General features: G+C 43.2%; 1 protein-coding gene across 2 annotated transcripts in view; it reads left to right on the top strand.

Annotated features, from left to right (window-relative positions):
- The window catches only part of chd7 (chromodomain helicase DNA binding protein 7), a 70,078-nt gene that overhangs the window by 10,629 nt on the left and 38,886 nt on the right, over nucleotides 1-20,563 (top strand). For both annotated transcript variants that reach the window (XM_044044358.1, XM_044044367.1), the window contains exons 2-4: nucleotides 8,872-10,464; nucleotides 11,183-11,514; nucleotides 17,658-18,127. In XM_044044358.1, the coding sequence (XP_043900293.1) occupies nucleotides 8,991-10,464; nucleotides 11,183-11,514; nucleotides 17,658-18,127 (2,276 nt within the window). In that variant the 5' untranslated portion in view covers nucleotides 8,872-8,990. The remainder of the gene's footprint in view (nucleotides 1-8,871; nucleotides 10,465-11,182; nucleotides 11,515-17,657; nucleotides 18,128-20,563) is intronic.

The following is a 20,563-nucleotide window of genomic DNA, read 5'->3' as shown; positions in this document are numbered from 1 at the left end:
ACCTGACACCATGTTAATCCAGAAGAAATTAAACCAGCATAGAATTGATCACAGTTGGACAAACTACTACAAACAACTCTAGCTTGACTTAGCTGAAAAACTGAAAAAGTTGCACAACTCAAAGTCAAGACCCTTGACCCAAAGCTCTGAGGGAAGAATAAACTAAGTTCAGTATTGGGCCGATACCGTCAAATGTGCTGTATTGGACATCGTAAAAAGTAAAAAAATAAAAACACTTCCTTCCAAGTGTGTTGGAGAAACGGCGTCGCCTTCAGTTCAGCATCAGAACATTTAGTTTTATCTTTAAAAATTTGGCTAAATAAAAATAATTTCACCTACATTTTACACACTGGACGTTTAAGTGAGTCATGTGTGCTGGTTTTGCCTTTGAGAGAATATTTATATATATATATATATAGTTGGAGGATTTAAATGCTAGCTAAGCATATTTGGTAACGATTAAATGAGGTAAAACAACTTGAATCATAAACTAATTGATATCGTACATGAAAAAGTCATGTTGAACCGTCCCTAAAAGTTATCCATCTGTGTTTGCATGTTCTCAAAAATGCATTTTATCGTAGTTGTTTGTTAGATTTAAGGCTGAAGTAATCATTTACTAATTTCATCATCCATTTTCAGTTTCTTAAATGTGAATTATTTGTGGTAAACACTGATCAACATTTTATGGACCAAACATGTACTTGTGCAATAAATAACAGATTCATCGATTATGGAAATAACCATTATTTGCAGCCCAAGTGAGAATAACTGCAGGAGTTGTGCGTTCATGTGTGTGATCACTTGAATTCCTGTTTGGCTCTCTGTGCACTAAAGGCTCATCAGTAATGCTCTTCAGTGAAAGCCGCCATTCATTCGCACTAACTTGGCGTTGATATTCTGTGGTTTTCAGCTTGGCCTGAACCAATGGCCTTGATAATTTGGTTTTTTTTACGGAGCCGCACAGTCGGTGTGAATTCTTGAGCCCTGCTGGTGATCGCGAGTCAATTTATCAAGCCAAAGCTAAAACTATACGTGTTAGAGCCACTTGTCCGTTACATCTGGTTTCAAGAGACGGGGATCTTGTGGAGGTGTTAATTATTTTTCTGGGCTCACCGGCTCATGTGTCTGCCTCCAGCGGTGACACAACCAAACCCATTTGTTTTTTTTCAATGTTTCATCTCACTTTGTTTAATCTGGGTAATAAAGCTGTACCTTCAAGGTCAAAGTCCTGAGTTTTATGTGAGGACATGGTTTGTTTGGAGTTAAAACACACAAGAAGAGCAAGGCTTTCTCTTTCTTTCTCTAATCCTGAGATGATCTCAGCTTCCCACGCCGCCTGAGTTTCATTTCTCATGAATCACTCGTGATTTACTGATAGTAGTATGTAAGTTACCTACTCGGTTACCTGCTGTCAAAGACGCTGCACTGATTGTAACTTTTTATTTCCTCGCAGTATAGCACGACCACATTATTGCTGTAAGACTTGGCTAAATTTTCAAACAAACATGTGTTAAAATGTGTGAAATCACTGCTTTATTTTGTTATACTGACAATTTTTAAATTGATACCTGAGCCTGATTAATTCTCTTTCAGATCAAATGCTCAGTTATAGACCAGGATATTTTGAACACTTCCTCTTTGCCCCGTGATGCAGAACATGTTTTAATGTTCAAACCTTTACCTTTTTGTAGGTAAAAGTTCAGGTTTACTGAAAAAGATGTTTAGTGCTTTGCCTTGTTACGTAGGTTCTGTTTTGCCCCCCTTTTGTCTGTGTAGTCTCTGGCATCATTTTAAGTGCCTATGTTAGAAATCAAAAATTGTCAGTTGGTTTTAGATCTTCTCGGTCTATTCTAGTTTCCTGTGTTTGGTATCGATCCAATATATTATTCGTGTTTGCCTAGATTACAGAGAAACATGGTAATTGTCAGAACAGTAAATAATAATCCTGACAGAAGTCTATAGAGAAAGAACAGGCATCATGCTGCATCTGTGACCACCTCTCTGCAGCTGAACCTGGGCTGTGTTGGTGAAAACATCACTTCCATACATGTGTATTGAACAGGTGGTTTGACACCTGATAGGTTGCGTTCATATTCTGTGTAAAAACTGACAAGATGTGTCCCCACAAGTGTGTGAGTGTGTGTGTGTGTGTAGCAGCGTTCAGGGCAGAAAGGACAGAGTGGATCAACATAAGGCGTCATATTAAAATATATAGAATTACATCAAAGATAATATGAATTAAATACTACAGATGACTGCCGGCATCTGATCAGTTGAACAATCTCTGATGCTTGTGATTAGCATTGTGACATCCCTACGTTATGCTTAATTGGCTTTTAAAAGTTTGATGTGTGACGATACCGATATCACAACCTTGAGTATCAACCGTTACAGATATCGGCTTTTTGACCAAGCAGTTAACATCACACATTTTGCTGATGCATTTACCTCATAGGTATAACCAGCCATAATTACAGTCTGTGGTTAGTATTTAAATGATACTTAGGGTTTATGGATCATTTTGGGTCTCATACTTTACCTTTTGTGATATCCGATCCAGTGATTTTTACAGATACTAATGTATCCATGTATCAGTTTCAGGGTTTTAATATAAAACCAAAATGCCAATTTAGAGGTGGATGCTATTCATTGTGCTACTTAATACTACATGTAGTCTTGCTTAAAATGATAATTTTAGGGTAAGAATATTAAATTGATGCAAGTAAACAATAGTCAAGTTTGCTAGAAAATGTATAATGACTCCGAAAATATTGAAATCATTGGCAAATGCACAGTCAGACAAATTGGACAGCTTTGAATTCACGTAAACCTCGCCGTCCCAGAGTTGCTTGGCCAGGTCGCTAGTTGCTCTGCTCTCTCATCAGAGTTGTCCGAATACTCATGCATGGACATTATATCCATACAACAGTTAATGGCGGCTGTTCAACACTCCTGTTTCATACTTATAGCACTGTGATGTTGACACTGATGTTTGCACTGAGTCAAACTATAAGGGCTTCTGTTGATGTGGGTGTGTTGAAATATGATCCACTCAGTCCAGTGTGAAGACTGGTCACATGGTAAGACGCCACCGCAGCAGTGCAGTGTGAAGGGGATTTTTTTTTTACAAATTTTGATGCTGCCTTAAGCTTGTACCCCGACAGGAACAATGCCCTGTTGGGTAAAATATTAGCCACAATCAACGTTGTTCCAGACTTTTCTGTGTTTGCTCCATGTTAGGATTATATGAGCTTACATCCGCTGGACGTGTCAGCACGTGGCGGTTATGACGTGGGGCGGAGACGTCAGCGTGGTTGGTTACACGCTTCATCCTCTGATGAGATTTGACGCCTAAAGCGGCACACTGACCGATCACCTAATTCCTTCTGCACTAACAGCTGGGCCTCAGCTGTCTCACTCTGTGTGTGTTTACACTGTGTAACCTCTTTTCTGGTATAAATACTGCTCTTTCAGGACATGTAGTTTTCATAGGGACCAAAATCTGGTCCCTGGGCGCGATATCGTCAACTGAAAAAGGAGCAGAAGGGTTGAGGTTCATCTGTTTTTATCACTCTAGTATTTTTTTTAAAGAGAGGCAGAGAGAGAACATGGATCTCTTGCCCTTCAACTTTTAAAGCCTCACACACATGAACACGGTCACACAGTAGCCAGCTAGTGCTTATAGCAGCTACATTTATGCTGTATTGTAAATTTCAGCATTTTATAGCGTGTGTCTGCCAGAGCTGACAGGAAATCGGTTGCCTCTGAAGTAGCTTGCAGCAGAGGATGTGAAAATTTCACTTGATTACTCTCACCTGCTACACACATTCACACGTGCACTCGGATGCTTACATGTGTCTTCCTGTAGTGATTGTAATACACAGGAAGTGATGTAACGGTTGTGTTCAAAGATGCCACCTTTTTTGCTGCGCATCAAAAAACAAAGATAAGCTTTCTGTTTGCCGCTGGTGAGATCTTAACACTGAGAATTTACAAAATGAAGATGAAGTTGCTGCTGATTTCACTTTATAATGTGATTTGCAGAATTTCTGTATTAATTTTAGGGCAACTTCATCGTTAATGTTGGTGCACAATAATCTGCACATGCAAAGAGTATCAAACTTTTTATTGTTTCATAGAATTTAAGTTTAAATGTAGGTTCTCCCTTATAAAATACAGAAGAAAATTATTTATTGTGTAGACTGTTGTTATTGTAGGTGCTCAAACATCACTGTCTAACTCATATAATGTTTTCTTTCAATGATGGAGAATACAATGTGTATTTAAATTAATTCTCTCAGTCTATCGTCCCCGAAAATGCAAATTTGGTACCGGGTTTTTATCTCTCCAGTTAGTCAAAGTCTTGTTTAGATGACGCATGCACTCTGGTATCATAAACTGAATTGGGTCAAATACATAATTGTCACCTTGGACCAAACCTGTGGCAGGTTATTTTCTTTTTACAGTTATGGCACTTCTGTAAAAATCTGTATTATGTGTCACAACACATGCACCAAATTTACTGTATGGGCAACTAGAACGAACCCTTCAGCTTCACAAAATACAGTAGTGATGATGTAAAGAGCTGCCAAAGGTGCGACATCTCTTACTGACAAATGCCACTACTGGAGACATGACATTCATTTTATCAGATCTTAAATTGGAGCTTTCATACCTCATAAAGTGTAACGTGAAGCCAGAGATAAAGTGGAGATTCATCGAGCCATAAGACTTTTATGCAAAGACCAACACTTTGACCAGAGATAACTGCAAGTATAAATATTTTGTGGTAAACAACGCAAGCATCTGTGTACTTAAATCACACATTTGTCTTAAAATATATTTCACTTATACGAATGATTCTATTTTGTCACCTTTTCCCACCATTACCCTTCGATTTCTCTCATGTACACATTACATTTCTACCCTCCCGTGGTTCTGTGTCCTTGGTTGTCATGTTGTAATGAACTTGTCATTTTTACAACTCTTATAAAGACTGTAATACAGCAGATCTAATCCAAATGTGCCATGGTTGTTTGCAGTGGTGACAGAGTGGGGACTATACATTCACATGAACTGTCAGCTTTGTAGTCTGACGTTAAACCCTGGGCTCTGTTGGGAGTTCTAGTGCCAATGTTATTGTTATGAGCATTTAAATCATATTATCATGTAATGGTAGAAATTGCCCCTGAGTCCAAACTAGAATTTTTGGTAGAGTTCAAATGCTTCCATGTACTGTTAAGTTGATGTATAGTTTTAGCTACTACACCATTCTCTTGTTCCCAATATACAAGCACTAGTGGGGAATATGTGTAGTAAATGACACCTCCACTCAGCTAAGGGGCGATACATCCCCTTTCAGAACATACAAAAACTCAAATTCTTTAAGCGGATAGCATATAATGGTCTCCTTGTCCGTCCAAAATGATAAACATACCTGAACTTCACCATGTTTTTCTCACTGTTACCTTATTCTTCTGGGTATTTCTCACGTCCAACTCTGATTTGACATGACGTAGTAGCTCGACTCTCAATTGCATTATCAGGTTAGTGTTCTTACAACTTTGAGAAATTAAGTTTCCAACGTCCAGTTTTGGTGTTTCTAATGTCATGCAAATGTACTAATTGAGGTTATGATTGTAGTCTGGGTCGTGGAGGCTGGAGGCAAAATACTTGGTTGCACTGAATTATGCAGCACTTCTTCTGCTGTGTTCTCACATGGGCTCAGTCAGATTTTGATGTAGGGAGCTGGCATTAGAGAATATCCAGAGGGACTATATGTGAGAATGTAAATGTCAACAAAAGTCTCTGCACTTACTCAGAGAAAACCAGAACGTAAGTGCATGTCTGAAAGCAGCTTAAGTGTGAAAAGGGACAGACGGAGTGAATGAATGCCAAGTGTGAATGGTCAGAAAGTTACTGAGCCAAAACCCTCTTCTGGATGCAAATAGTTTTAGTTTTGGTTAAAACAATAACATAGTATGAGGGCTTTCAATGTAACCCAGACCACTTTCAAATGTTGTAATCAGATCTTGAAGTGGTCTCATTTTTACACATCAACTGTGAGATGTTTACAAGGCCATGGTCTTCTGCGAATGACCGGCTACATCCGTAGTTCGCTTCCTGAATCTCTTCCCTGGTAGTTGTTGGCTAAGTTGAAAGTACAACTCATGCTAAACAACGATGGAAGGTCATAGCAGGGATTTCTTTTATTATACCCATGAGGAGGTGTCACTTCTCATGGGTATACTTTGCATTCTCACGGTTCTGGGAGTGCAGTTCAGACTAACATCCAGCTCCAGAGATTTGAAAAACAAATTGAGCCAGCAGCATTTTCAAACTTCTACATTTTTATTTATTTATTTTTATTTTTTTTATGAAAATGGTCCAAACCAGTGGTTCTCAAACTTGCATATACTTCAGATACTGGTATATTTAAATTAGATTAAGATGAAGCACTCTACCCACTCCAGTCAAAATTATTCAGCTGTACTCCAAAAACATAACCTGGTAAATACAGAAGACAGTATTTTCCTCCAAGTACCACCAGAGGAAGCTTGCGTACCACTGGTGGCACACATACCACAGTTTGAGAACCATTGGATTAGTGTAACTACAGCTTTAGATGTGTATGAAGGAGAGATTGATTGGTCGGCCTTGTTGAAAGCTATTTGCACAACAAAAAAGCTTCCAGTAGAAGGCCCAAAGACCCAAGTGTCTAAAGGAAGGCTGCATTACTTTAGTACTGTGTCATGCTAATGGTGACTGTTGTCTTGCGGCTCACTGAGCATGCACTCTATATTGGGCACTTTGGCGACATCCGCGTTACCACATTTTCATTTAAAAAAATTAATAAATAAATAGCCCAGGATTTTCAAGCAGTTGAGTATTTCAGCTCTGGATTGGAATCTGCATCCACTGTAATGTCCCATCCCTCAGATGACCTCTCAGGTACACTGGGTGTGCTAGAGCTTGTGTGAACGGGCTGCTTGTTTTCTTTACTCTGCAGTTGTTTGTTGAGCTTCCGACTGTACCGTTAATAAGAAAATAGAAAGGTATTTGGTGAAAACAAGGCTTTTTTTCAATAACCCTTGTGTATGACAGTTTTTAGTTTACTGTATTTTGAAATACATCTGTTTTCTTGCCTGAAATACAACAGCATTGACAAAATTGGTGAAATTCTGGTTATTACATATTTTTGGACTGTGTAGGAGATGGTTTTTAAGTTGAAGACTTGAAATGCTAATAATTAGCCACATGCTAAACCCGAGACTGCCCAATACTAACAAGCTGAAAGGGGGTGTTTCGACCCCTACTGGATCGGAGGTGTCCAATCTCCATTTAATACATTTTCCTAGTAGAGCTTGTATGCTGGGACGGGACACTAGTCCAATTGAACCATGCATGATCCAATATTATATCTAATATATTGTATTTACTCACATTCTGGTCACTTGACATTGTCTCATTCGAGCCTGTGCCCAATTAGCCAGTTTCATGGTCTTTAGAGTTTTTTAAACACATCAGAGTTTTTGGTTTTGTTTACCCATCACATGATTTTTATTAGTGTCGGACTGATACCAATATCGTATTGGCTCATCCTTATCAATCTGTCCAGGAGGCAGCCCATCTCTCACCCAGTGCATCCTGGGATATGCCTGATATGCCAGACTGGACAGTCAAGCACAGCTGTTAGCCTGCTGCTAAGAATTCAAGGTGCTCCTCTAATCTAGGTGTCCCTTCCATTTATATTTGCTGAAGTAACGTAACATTATTATGAGTGAAAAGATTAAGTAAAAACACAATTAAACAATTAGTAAAATGAATGATTAATCTATTAATTTTCCACTGTGATTCCTTCTGGTGTGTGCAATAAATGAACATGTTAAGTAAAGGAAAGTAGGAAAGAGGGAAAGTTGTAGAGCTAGAAGTTGTATTAGGTAGGTTTGTTTTTTGTTTTTTCCCAGTGCATTGAAGCAACAAGCAAACCTCCCCCATCTCGTCCTTGTGTCAGTCTCTGATGCAGCCTCCCCCCTTACATTCACGCCGGCTTAGATCCACTTAGAGTATCTTTTACCCACTCAGTCATGCAGACTGGAGTATTGGTATAATTACAGTCACCCACCACCTGGGTGTTCATTTTTCAGATTGTCTAAAGAAAATAGTGACATTATTAATAATAAGGTAGACTTGTTTTGTACATGTTTATTTTCCATTCTCAAAGCCCATCATTTACTTGGACTGAACTTACTAGCTTGTCCACGGTAGGTCTTGGTGACCAAACTGTGACTGGTAGATGGAAAAAGTTGTCTGTTGGTTGGTCGATTGTTGGCTGACTGGATGGCAGCTGCTGCTGTTCAAACAGAGTTGCATCTGCTGGGCCCTTTGTTCTAACACGCACACACACTCACACACACATTCAATGATTTCCAAGTGTGTGTGTGTGTGTGCGTGTGTTAAAAAAGAAAGAAGTTCTTTTGTTTGGTTGTAAAATGGCAGTGGGGGAGGGTTTTGTGGCAGTGCTAATGTGTTTTGTTTTTTTAGGGTGTGTGGGTTTTTTTTTTAAATTTTTTTTTCTGGGTTGGTTACAACTCATTAACTTGCTAAACATTCAAGTTATTCAGCTCCTCCTCTGCTCTAACACTTCTTAATATGGCTACTGAAGAAGGTAGAGTGATTTGGGGAAGTGGTGTGACTTTGCTCAGTTGTGTTATGATTTAAGTTTATCAAGGCCTTTGTTGCTTGTTGACATTTTATTCTGCTACTTTGTGAAAAGACAACTTTGAATTGAGATGCTTGCTACCACAGAACATCTTATCAGCAGGATAATCCAAAAATAACTATTTATTCTCTTCTGTCTCTATTTAGGAACTGTAATGAGGATGATGGAGCAACAAGCTACAAATTAGCATCTGGCTGGTTAGCTTCTCCTTGCACAACACACCTATTCATCTCATCCCCTCCATCTGTGGGCCCCCCACCCACCCATGGCGGACCCAGGGATGTTGAGTCTATTCGGGGACGATGCAGGGCTGTTCTCAGATGGATTAGATGGTTTAGGAGGCTGCTTTCCTCAGCAGCCGGCCCCTGGCCAGTCCAACCCTCTAGCTCAGCAGACTAATCCCTCTCTAAACCACGAGCACCAGGGAAACAGGGGTTACCACCAGGGGATGATCCACAGTGCTGGTAATGGCCCAGCACAACCTAAATTGGGGCAAATGTACGACCACAGCCCGTATGGCTACGATCAGTCTGGTGCCCCGGGAGGTCGAATGATGGCCCAGAATGGTCCCAGCCAAGGGCCGCCAAATGTGAATGCGACCATGAATGGCATCGTTTCCCACTACCATAATAATCCAGCTAATGCTAGCAACCCCCACCATGGGTACCCAGGTGATGCTGGGGGAGGGGGAGGAGCTGGTGCTGGTGGGGGTGCAGTTTGGGCCCAGCAGCAGCAGCAGCAGCAGGGCAGATCAGCATATCAGCAGCCTTCAACGCAGCAAGGGGGCGCCCCCAATCAGATGGGAGGCTACCAGATGTCTCAAGGCAACTACGGTGGTATGCAAGGCCCACAGACACCCAACGCAGCTCGCATGAACCAACACTACCCTCAACAGAGCATGGCACACCCTCCTGCTCAGGACCCTTCTCACTATCTGGGACATGTCGGAATGGGAGGAGCCCAAATGAGACACCCACAGCCCCAGCCTCAACCACAGGGTTATCCCAACATGGGCCACACACCCCGATACCCACACTCCCCCTCTCGGCAGCCAGCACATACCCACCAGCACCAACAGGGCATGGCAGGGTTTGGGGGAGCCCAGTACCCTGGCTATCAGGCTCAGTATGGAGCCATTGGACCCGGAATGGGCCCGAGTGCTAATACTAATGTCGGCACTAACACCAGCCAGGCCTTGGGAGCGGGACAACTTGGCCAAAGGTTTAACCAGGGACCAGGCCCAGCAACGGGTCAGCAGGGGCAACGCTATCCCACCTCAACAGCACACCAAACCCAGCCCCTTCAAACCCATTCTACCCCTATGCAGCAGCAGCCTGGTCAACAGGGCCAGCCTTTGCACCCTTTAAACCACGCCCAGCACCCCCAGAATGTGCCCCAGCCTCAAAATCAGCCCCAGTCTCACCTTGCCCCCCCAGCTCAGGGATCTTACCCCTCTCCCGCATCTTTGTCCCCCATGCGGGTTTTGGGTACCCCAACCCCTCCTCCCCAGCAGGTCAGACCCCCTAGCGCCGGCCTGCCTGTGCCCCCAGAGGTTGCAGGGTACACAGCCCTGCAGTCTCCACCCAATCCAATGCCTCACCCACAGAGAACTCCCCCAAACCCTCAACACCAGCAGCCCCACAACATGCCCCCGAATGCAGGGCAGATGTATCCCAGTATGGGGCCTCAGCGTGGTCCACAAATGGGTCCAAACAGGCCTCAGCTCCAGCAACAGCCAGGTAAACGCCACACAATTGATGCCTTTCCTGTGTTGCATGCGCTGCTCACACTATGGTCACTTTAATGGTTCAAGCTTTTTTATTTACAGATGTAAATGGTGAAATTAAACTACAGCTTAACTGTAATATTGACAGATTAAAAGATAGACATTTGATATGTATATACCCAAATATATAATGTGCAATTTTGTCTTAATAATTCTGCCAAATATTCATAGAAGTGACATCAGATTGATCATGGATTAGCTCATAAATCTCACTGTTGCACCAGAAAATGATGGAAGTAATTCACAAACATCCCTACCGTTACACTTTCAGTGCTTTTGATAAAACAATTTCAATCTTTTTACTTCATTTTTATGCATTTTGTTGAAGCCAGTTAATGTCTATGGGCCTGTTTCATAGCTATTTGACATGGCACATTAGGAAAAGCACAGGTTTAAATAAACAAGTGATTGCTTAGTCTCATTTAGATGCCTCTCTGTCAAATTGGAAGCTGGATCGCTGTTGCATGAACTGAATAGAACGATCTTAAATGTCATCAACACTACCTGTCTTTTTACGTGTCAAAATATCTACTTTGAAAGAGGCCTATTACTGTATTATACGGATGCTTTTAACGAAGAGTACACTCAAACAAAAGAATAGCAGCATTTGGGTAAATTTCACCGTCTAAAGATTTTGCTGATGTCGTGTTCTTCTCACCATCTACTCTCAGGACCCCATGAAGCGCCTGTCAGTCAGGGGGGAGACCAGCGTCTGCTCCAGGCCCAGCAGCAGACCTCTCGAAACGGGCAGCCCCTGCAGCCGGCACTCATGGGTTTCCAGGGACCACCTGTCAGTCAGCACGGAGCCGCTGCGGCCTCAAACCAGGGTTTAGCGCCACCCACCCAGAACGCTCAAACACAGCACACACACCTGCCCCACCACCACCTGCAGAGCACACCCCCTCAACCCAACCAGGGATCCAACCCATGGGTGCCTACGTCTGTCGCCCCCCATCCTCTCTCCTCACCCCCTCTTACTCCACAAAAAGTGCCTCACATACAGGTGAGTGTGCGTAAAAAACAAATGCTTTGATGTGGTAGCAGTGCTCTGTGTGTGTGCGACAGAGATCACTATGTGCATTTGTTTTCATGTGTGGGTGTATTTCATCAGAATGTTTATTTTTCATGTGGGTGGGGGAATGTGAGTGGAGTGTAAGGGAAGTGTGTGTGTTTGTGTATGCATAGATGTGTGTACATGACATTTGAAAACACAGCGGTGCATTGGCCACTGTGTGTGTGTGTGTGTGTGTGTGTGTGTGTGTGTGTGTGTGTGTGTGTGTGTTTATATCAGTTTTTTTTTCTTTTGTGTGTGTACTGTCGGTCTTGTGTGTGGTTGTGTTTCCGTGTGTGCTCGCAGGGGGAATGGATTTTTGCAGCTGTTTGTTTCCTGTGAGCTGCATATCCTGAGACACGTGTGCAATACACATACACACATGCATGTGCACACACAGAGAGAGGCGCCACCAGCATAATCTCTCCTCCCTCTTGCTCCCACATCTCCTCCCCCCCTCCCTCTGTAGAGGAAACCTCCCTTCCTGTCTCTCCCTTCTCCCCGTCTCCTCTGTTTCCGCTCTCAATCTGCCTGTCTGTCTACCTACCTGTCTGTCTGCCTGCCGGTTTCTCTGATCCATTTGAAGAGTGTCATCTCTTTAGTTACTGTTGTGTAGCCGGATGTCCAGAGAGACGGAAGGTTTAGAAAAGATAGAGATATTGAGAGGGGGGTAAAAAAGCTGGAGGGTGATTAAGAGAGTGGGGGGGAGGGGAAAACACTAAGAGGAATGAAGTGGGAAAACAAGCAAAGATCTCAAGAGAGGGAGCCCAGGATCTCTAGTATAGAAGTCGAGGAGGGGGAGAGGGAGCAGCAGCAGGAGGGAGGGGGTGGGGGTGGGAAGAGGTTAGCAGTTCTCAATGGTAACTTCCGTGTGTGTGTGTGTCACTGCTGCCTGCATCACGTGCCCTTGGCTTCCATTAGCTTGTTTTGTTGCTCAAAGCCCCCTTTCTCCACTGACCCATTCACACACAATAGCAGCCCTGTGGCCACGCACACAAACACACACACACAGATATGGTCTCTCTTTCTCTTCCATTCTCATCCACACTGCTCCCTCTGCTCAGTTACTACACCACACACACACACACACACATACACATCACCCCCACCCCATTCCACCACCAATCCTGCGAGGCTGTGTTTTTTTTGACATTTCAGCCATCACACTCAATTTATCTGGCACTTCTGACCTAGATGCCAGGTTGACTGGTGAGTCCTGGGCATGTTGCGTGCGCTGCTCAGACTCGAGCTGTAGGCCCGACAGCCCCCGTCATTACACACGGACGCACACGCTCCAACCGTGTGGCTTGGGATAGTGTGGTCTGGAATGGGATGGCAAAAGTGCCTGGAGAAATAGGATAGCCTATCTAGATGAGGTGTGTGTGTCTGTCTGCGGCACAGGAAGGGAGTTCTCTGTGCCCCACGATGCACTTGTTAGAAAGAGCCACACACATGCACACACACCCCAAGCTGGCCAGTCAGTCATGATGACTGTATGTCTGGTACTCTAAGCTCCATCTGTTCACTAAGCATGGTTATTACACATGCACACACACATGCACACACACACACACACGCACGCACGCATGTGCCTTCGTCAGCAGCTCAAGGTCACAGCTCCGGCAGAGTGCTGTGCTGTGACCTTTATTCCACATCTCACACACACACACACTCTGTTGCGTGCAGCACTCGAGCTGACATATAACATGCCTGTCTCTTCCCCCCCCCCGCCCGCACCGCACTCTTTGAGCTGTCGTAGCATCCATCTCACCCAGGCTGTGCAGCTTCGAGGACATGTTTCTCCTATGTTCCCTCCGTTGCCTTGTTTCTGTGAAAGTCACCAGTCGTCTGCAATTCATCTGAAATCCTTGTTAGGTGTTTTCATATAAGAGTGCTTTCAAGTTTGCATTTTTCATGTTGAGCAGTCGCATCATCAGAAGTGGTGGATAGAAGATGGATGTACATGTGATCTGTCTTCTCAGAATGGAAACCTCTGGAGAACCACAGCAGTTCAGTTTGGCTGCATTGTTGTTGTTAAAGGTGACTCAGAGATGGATATGGCGATAACAAGTGTGCTAACCATGCCAAGCTACTTCTTTGCTGATTTATCGTGGGTTATCGTGGTGATGACACTTGTCGTGTCATCGCATTCTTTTAGCAACATTCTTATTAACTCAACAAGTTACACATATACACAGAGCCTATGATAAAGTTGCGCACTGTGGTATTAAAACGTTTTAATTTATCGCGGTATTAATTCCGTTACCACGAGAGCCCTGTTCTTGCGTACACACACTTAATATCTTCAGAGGTTTAACGGTTACTTTAGAGGAGAGAGGCTCATCCAATAGGCTTTAAGTTCATTTGCCTTAATGTCTTCAACGTAACTCATGAAGATGTCTTCATGACAACCTTCAGACACACTGAATAGTTCTGGTTTTTGTTTGATTCATTACCAGCTTGAGATAGTGTATGTTCAGGGTTCTCATTTTCAAAAACAATGTGCGGTATTCTCCCCTTCACTTCTCGGCTCATTGGCCATCGTATAGAAGGTTGAAGAAAGGTACAGGTTTAATGTTTTGCAATATGACAGACTAAGGCTGGTGTTCGAAGGTTCAGTCGATCTTCGGGACGGGGGAGTGAAAGCTGCAAGATTTAGTCACTGTGCAAAAATGATTTCATGCAAGTGAGGATGTCAGTTTGGTATTAAAAGGCATTCAACGACTGCATGTATTGAATAGCTCTTTCATTGCCCCCCAAGAGTATCATAAAACAATGGGCCAGTGGTTGTGATTCTTTCACTGTTTGAATGAAATTCCTACTAAATTCTAAGAGTCATGCAGAGGTTTTGCAAGTACAAACACAAAAGTAAGTGGTTAATAAAATAGAGGCTAGTGTTGAGGGTGAAAACGGTCAGATCTTGATGAATGAACACGCCAAAATCTAGGTGAGAGATACTGTATTTAGCAGCTGTCAGTTTTTGGAAGGCATGGAAGAACAACAGAATGGATGGACGGTGAAGAGAGACGCTAAATCAAAGAGGACCATATTTCCTTTCACTCCATCCTCTGGGAGTCTTAAGTGTTTTTTTTTTTTTGCCTCAGTCCCTTCCCCCCTCAACTCCACGACTCACCTTCATCCTCACACTCTGTCCTCCATCCTCCCTGCATCCTGATCGAGATGACACTTGACACTCTTCATCTCCTGAGTCTGTTGATCTAGTCACGCAGCCCTCAGTTTTTAATGGATGGTTTTTTTATTGGAGCCCGGATACTTAGTGCTGTGAAGGCCCTCTTGTTTTGCGAATTCTGAGGAAACCCTAAATCCCATGCATGAAAATAAACCAATCTTGGGACATAAGTTTAGTCCCTTGCAAAACTCTATCACCTGCTAAGGAGGAGCCAGTAGTGCTGTTTGTGGTTCCACAATAACCATCTCAGTTTCTAAATGTGGACACTATTGCAGTATTCCCGTCTGGATAGCTTCCGTTTCGACTGAGAACAGTACCTTTACTTAGTCGACGGCGTGTTGAAGAAACACCGGTCACAAGGGAGTGACTTTTTTCTGTCACCTAATCACCTGACTGGTGTGGTTGGAGCTAGTCTAGCTCCTCCCCATTTTGCTGTGGTATCCCAAGGGAAGGGTGCCAAATGGAATGGATGGGGCCCGGTTGTTGTGGTACTATTCCTTTATGGAAATGCAAAAAAATATGCTCTGTACTGTACCGAACCGAAGCGCTCCACTCAACCACTCGATGGAAACACTACTTTTGATTCATAAATGCTGCAGCTTTGCATATTTGACCAAAATGTCACCCCACTTGTCAAAATGATAATGTTCATTTCAATCTGAATTAGCTTCAGTTCTTCCTCCAGAATGATCTACACATAGGATCCAGCTATTTTGAAAATGATAAAATAAACACTTGAAAGCGTTCCTATTTTCCTACGTTTTGTTTAACGGTGATCTACATTTGCTGACGTTTTATGGACCAAGTGAATAATCAAGATAATAATCAGACTAATCTATAAAATGATCATTGGTTACTTTTTGCTAAAGTGGTTCAGTAAGAGTTTGAACCTATTGCCATGGGTGGAAAATTAGCATCTTTTCTCTCATAAGTCTCTAAGCAAGTCAATCCCTGTTCAAACAAATCTCCAGCATCTCTTTGTCGACGTAGAGTTTACGTGTATCCATTTTTCTCAAAGTCATAGTGTGAAGCAGGTAGATCAACAGGTGTGGGACCTGCCCTTCATGTGTGAGGTCGATGCCTCAGGTGGTGCAGAATGCTAATACCAATACCATCATGTAGCATCGTAACGATGGGCTGTGCTGTTTGCCGATTTTTAATTGAATTCAGTTATCGATGAGTTTTGCAACCAGAAGCCGCGGTAGAAAATGATGACACTTTTTATTTCTGCACAACACCAAACCTGATGCAGGACTCCAGTGTGTGTGTGTGTGTGTGTGTGTGTGTGTGTGTGTGTGATTGTGTGTGTGCATGATTGTGTAAACACTTGGTGTGTCTCCGTTGTCATTCATGTGATTGATTATCTGGGAATCTTGGCAGGAGGACAGATTTATCGCTGGGCACCGCATTCCCCTCATCTGTCTCTCTCTCCCTGTCTCTCTCTCTCTCAGCTGCACTACACACACATTTACTCAGGCAAACACACACATGCATATACCCACACATACACATACTCACGCCCTTTTGTGTTATTAAGTGGCTCATTTTACGTGTGTCAGCAGGTGTTTGTGTGCAGAGGTTTGTGTGATGTGTGACCTTGCAGTTGGGATGTGTGTGTGTTTGTGTCCGTGTGTGTGTGTGTGTGGAGCTGCTGCTGTAGCATTTTGCTCTGAACTTGCTGATGCTCACACACGCGCACACACACCTCGCTGACACACTTTTACACACTGAAGTACGCATACACGCGCTCTCAAAGGCCCAGTCTCTCTCTCTCTCTCTCTCTCTCTCTCTCTCACTCTCGTATGATACATGCACACACACTCCCTCGTTGTGCCTTTTTGAAGTATGGAGATAATTTATTCGTGTCATGATGCCTGATTTCCCATCTGCTACTGGGACCCTGAGCAGCTGGAAAGAGAGGAAGCAAGAGGGAGGGAGGGAGGGATAGAAGAGAAGGAACGGGAGGAGAGGCAGCTGGAGAGGCTCCCAACAGCTGGTAACCAGTTTCCTGTCACAGAAAGCTTACTTGGGAGCAATGAGGAGGAGGTGGAGGACGAAGGAGAGAGGGCTTTAGTCTACAGGAGAGCAAGGGAGGAGGAAAAATGAGGTGTCAGCCGGTTTGTTTACTGAGGTTAGCTGCTGGAGGAGGAGGAGGAGGAGGCAGTAGCAGGGAGGAAACCGTAGCAACAGGGAGTCCTGGAGAGAGATGGGGGAGGTGGCTGTCTTGTGCGTGGATGAAAGGATGTATGGATGGATGGATAGATCTACCCCTCTTTGCTCTGTAGTCTGCCACACTGACAAGTCAACCCTCCACCCTACAGTGTATCAGCCCTCACTGACAGCCTGGCACGACAGGGCTAGTGTCAAAGGAAAATATAAGCAAACATGCTTGAAATGTTGAAATAAATCGACAGTGATTTTGATTATTTTTAAGCATAGTAAGAAGGATTTCTGCCTGTTTTTTTCCTTGGGTTTGAATCTTTCATATTGAAAGAAGTGTGCAGCTGTTGTAGTTAATGGGCTTTACCACTGCTGTTCATTCGTTCGTACCCTTTTTATATTATCCTACATTTAGATCCTTTAAAAAAGAAATAGTTTGATCCATAGATGTTTTCTGCCCATTTGAAAACTAAACTTATCTAGTATTTATCTGATCTAATGTATTCATCTAAATGTTCCCATTTTCTTATCTTAATTGACAAAATAGTTCCACTTTTAAGGATTCAGTACTCAATTTTTTGGGCTATTGCAATCTTTTTATTTTGTTATTAATATCTTGTGCAGCTGATGTAGCACTTTTGCCCTGTATATAAATATATTTGGTTTGATAATATCATCAGAGGTTCTTTCTAACTCGGTGACATTTATTTATTTGTCCTTCCTTCTTTTTTCTTTTTTTTTTCAGCATTCCCCCACGGACCCGTCAGGCGATGCCTCAATGATGGTTCCTGAAAGACTGACCGTTGGCGCTGGTTTGCCCAGCCAGCCTATCAGCACAGAGCAGTCCAGCCAACAGGAGACCAAGCCAAAAAAGAAGAAGAAGAAGAATAAAGCAAAAGTAGTGGATGGAGAGCAAGACGAGGAAGCCAAGAAGGTGGCGAAAGGAGGAGCAGAGGAGGACTTTAAGTCGGAGTTTCCCATATTAGGAAGTGATGTGGGTGAACAGGTTACTGGCACAGGAATTGTAGAGGGAAGTTCACCAACAGTGGAGGAGAAAAAGAAGAAGAAAAAGAAACCAAAGGAGAAGGCAGAGGTCAAGGAGCCTAAAGAGCCCAAGACCCCGAAGACGCCCAAAACGCCCAAGACCCCCAAAGAGCCCAAGGAGAAGAAAGCCAAGAGCTCCACGCCCAAGACCAAGACCCCCAAGAAAACCAGGTAAGAACATCAGTACATTCACAACACTGTGTTTGAGTCCCAAGAGTTTTTAAAATCCCCCGAGACACATCGACAAGGACACATTTACATTACATGTATGAAAATGAAGGAGAAAACCAGCTGGCAGTAGTATCATCATCATCATCATCATCACCACCATCTGACATCAGAAACACTGCCAGTCCTTGCAGTAGAGTGGTGACATTTATCATGATAATTATCCTCAGTGATGTGACTTTTTATCCTTATTGTTCAGCCCTATGCTGATAACCCTTGATTGTATACTCTGGTTTGAAAAGTGAAGCCCAGGAAGTAGGGCGGAAGTAGCATTTAGCCACCAGGGGGCGATTTGAATGTAAGTCGATGGTGAAATAAGCTTCTGCTTCTCACTTGATTTAAAACACCAGTAAACATTTTCCTTGAGCATTTAATGGTCTCAATCATTAATTTCAAGTCTTCAACAGAACATGATGTCAATTATGTTCCCATTTGGAGGAAATGGACAATGAAGCACATATGAGTGGACAAACCGTAATAGCGGCGGTCAGGGCTTCACGTAGAAGACAAAGTGAAAGATACACTGATATCAGACTGGGCTAGTTATCAATAGTCTCCAGTCACGTAGTGTGAACGATTCACGTGAAATTTGATCGGCCTGTGCCATTACAGGGCGAAAGCAGTGGAAATCTGAACATCAATACTCAAGCTAGGGGAAGGAAAGAGAGCAACACGGCATCAAAAAACAGGACATGGATCGCTAAAAAACTTCACTCATCACTTCACCACCACTAGTTACTGCAAGAATCCCATTCAGAATAGGGTTACAACTTTAAAGTTGTATAGTGTGCTTTAGTCTCCCCCCCCCTCCGTCCGAGCCTTTGGTCTCTCTCCCTTCTCTCTTCCCCTCAGCCTCTTTTATCTAGAGGAAGAGGGAGGGCCAGAGCAGCAAGCAGGGGTCAGAACTGGGGGAGTGTGTGTGTGTGTGTGTGTGTGTGTGTGTGTGTGTGTGTGTGTGTGTGTGTGTGTGTGTGTGTGTGTGTGTGTGTGTGTGTGTGTGTGTGTGTGTGTGTGTGTGTGTGTGTGCGCGCGCCCACACTCATCGGCCAGTTGAAGAGTCGGGGGTGGGGAATGTGTGAGACTTGTAGTGAGTGTGTGAGGCAGGGAGGGGGCAGGCCTTTTGTGTTTATGTGCATGTGTGTGTTGGAGGAGGAGTTGTTGGTAATCTTTGTGGCAGAAAATGGCGTCTGATGATAATGAAGGCGCTATGCTGCTGACCACTCCACAGCCACAAGTGTGTGCGTGTGCGGAGGAAATTTGGGGGAGGGGATTGAGTTCATCCTTAGTGTGTGTGTGTTGGTAAACTAGCTGGTGTCAGGCTTTCCTCCATCTTGAGTGGCGGCCTGGAGCTCTCAGGTTAATTTAGCATAATAATGGCTGCTGGCCATTCACTGCCACTCTAAAATGGTGGACAATCACCCAACTATCTTCTCTTTTCTTTCTTGTTCTTTCCTGTCCCTCCAGTGACACCTCCTCCTGATGGAGGTCCTTTCATCTTTTACTCTCACTCACCCCATCTCCTCTCCGCCTTTCCGTCCTTCCTTCTGATTCAAGCCAAGGACTGAGATTTTTATTGATTTTTTTTTGACGTTGTCTTTTAACATTAAATGTGCATATTTTTGAACGAGGTTTGGTATGGCCCTCATAAAGTTTAGCTTTTCATTAGTCACGATCATGACTGATGGGAAAGCCATGCAGTTTGTCTTAAGGTCTTGTTAAAGTTCTTAGTTTGTAAAGTTAAACTTTGAGTTATTCTTTCCATTTGTTTTATTAATAAAAGCACTGATCTTAAAATCCTCAAAGCCTTCAAATTAACATTCTGAAACCTCACTCTTGCTGTAGAGAAAACACTCTTGTGAGGGCCACAGTCACATATGTTCCATTGCATTTCTGGGAGGATTTATATAAGATTTCCTACTGTGGGTGGAGAAATAAACCCCCAAAGTTAGAGCGTTTCATGTGGCCTATACCATGCTACAGGGTTTTTCTTTATGCACTGTGTGCATTACAGTTTGCACTAATAATCTACCACAGACTGAAACCTTCCTTATAATTGCTGGAACAAGGATGTGAGGCTGTACTGTTGTTAACCCTTTGAAATTGGGCAGCTGTTTAATTTTCGCTTCCTTTTTTCCAGCTGGTTGCATTATCACCACAAAATAATGTGAATTATGCATTATCAGACTAACTTATCAGACCTTCAGCAAGACATTGGATTAACTAAAAGGTTTCTAAGCAAATTAGAATCATGTTCTATTATATTTTGAATACTAATATTAGACGTATTGTTAGTGTGGAAAGCTAACTTGCAGTACACTGAGTCCAGGTCTTTGAGGTCATTACGTGTTTTGTTTTTTAACTTGTTTTAAGTTAAGAAGG

Source organism: Solea senegalensis, linkage group LG1 (genome assembly GCF_019176455.1).
Source record: "Solea senegalensis isolate Sse05_10M linkage group LG1, IFAPA_SoseM_1, whole genome shotgun sequence".
NCBI lineage: Eukaryota > Metazoa > Chordata > Actinopteri > Pleuronectiformes > Soleidae > Solea > Solea senegalensis.
This window is presented reverse-complemented; position numbering and strand designations above follow the sequence as displayed.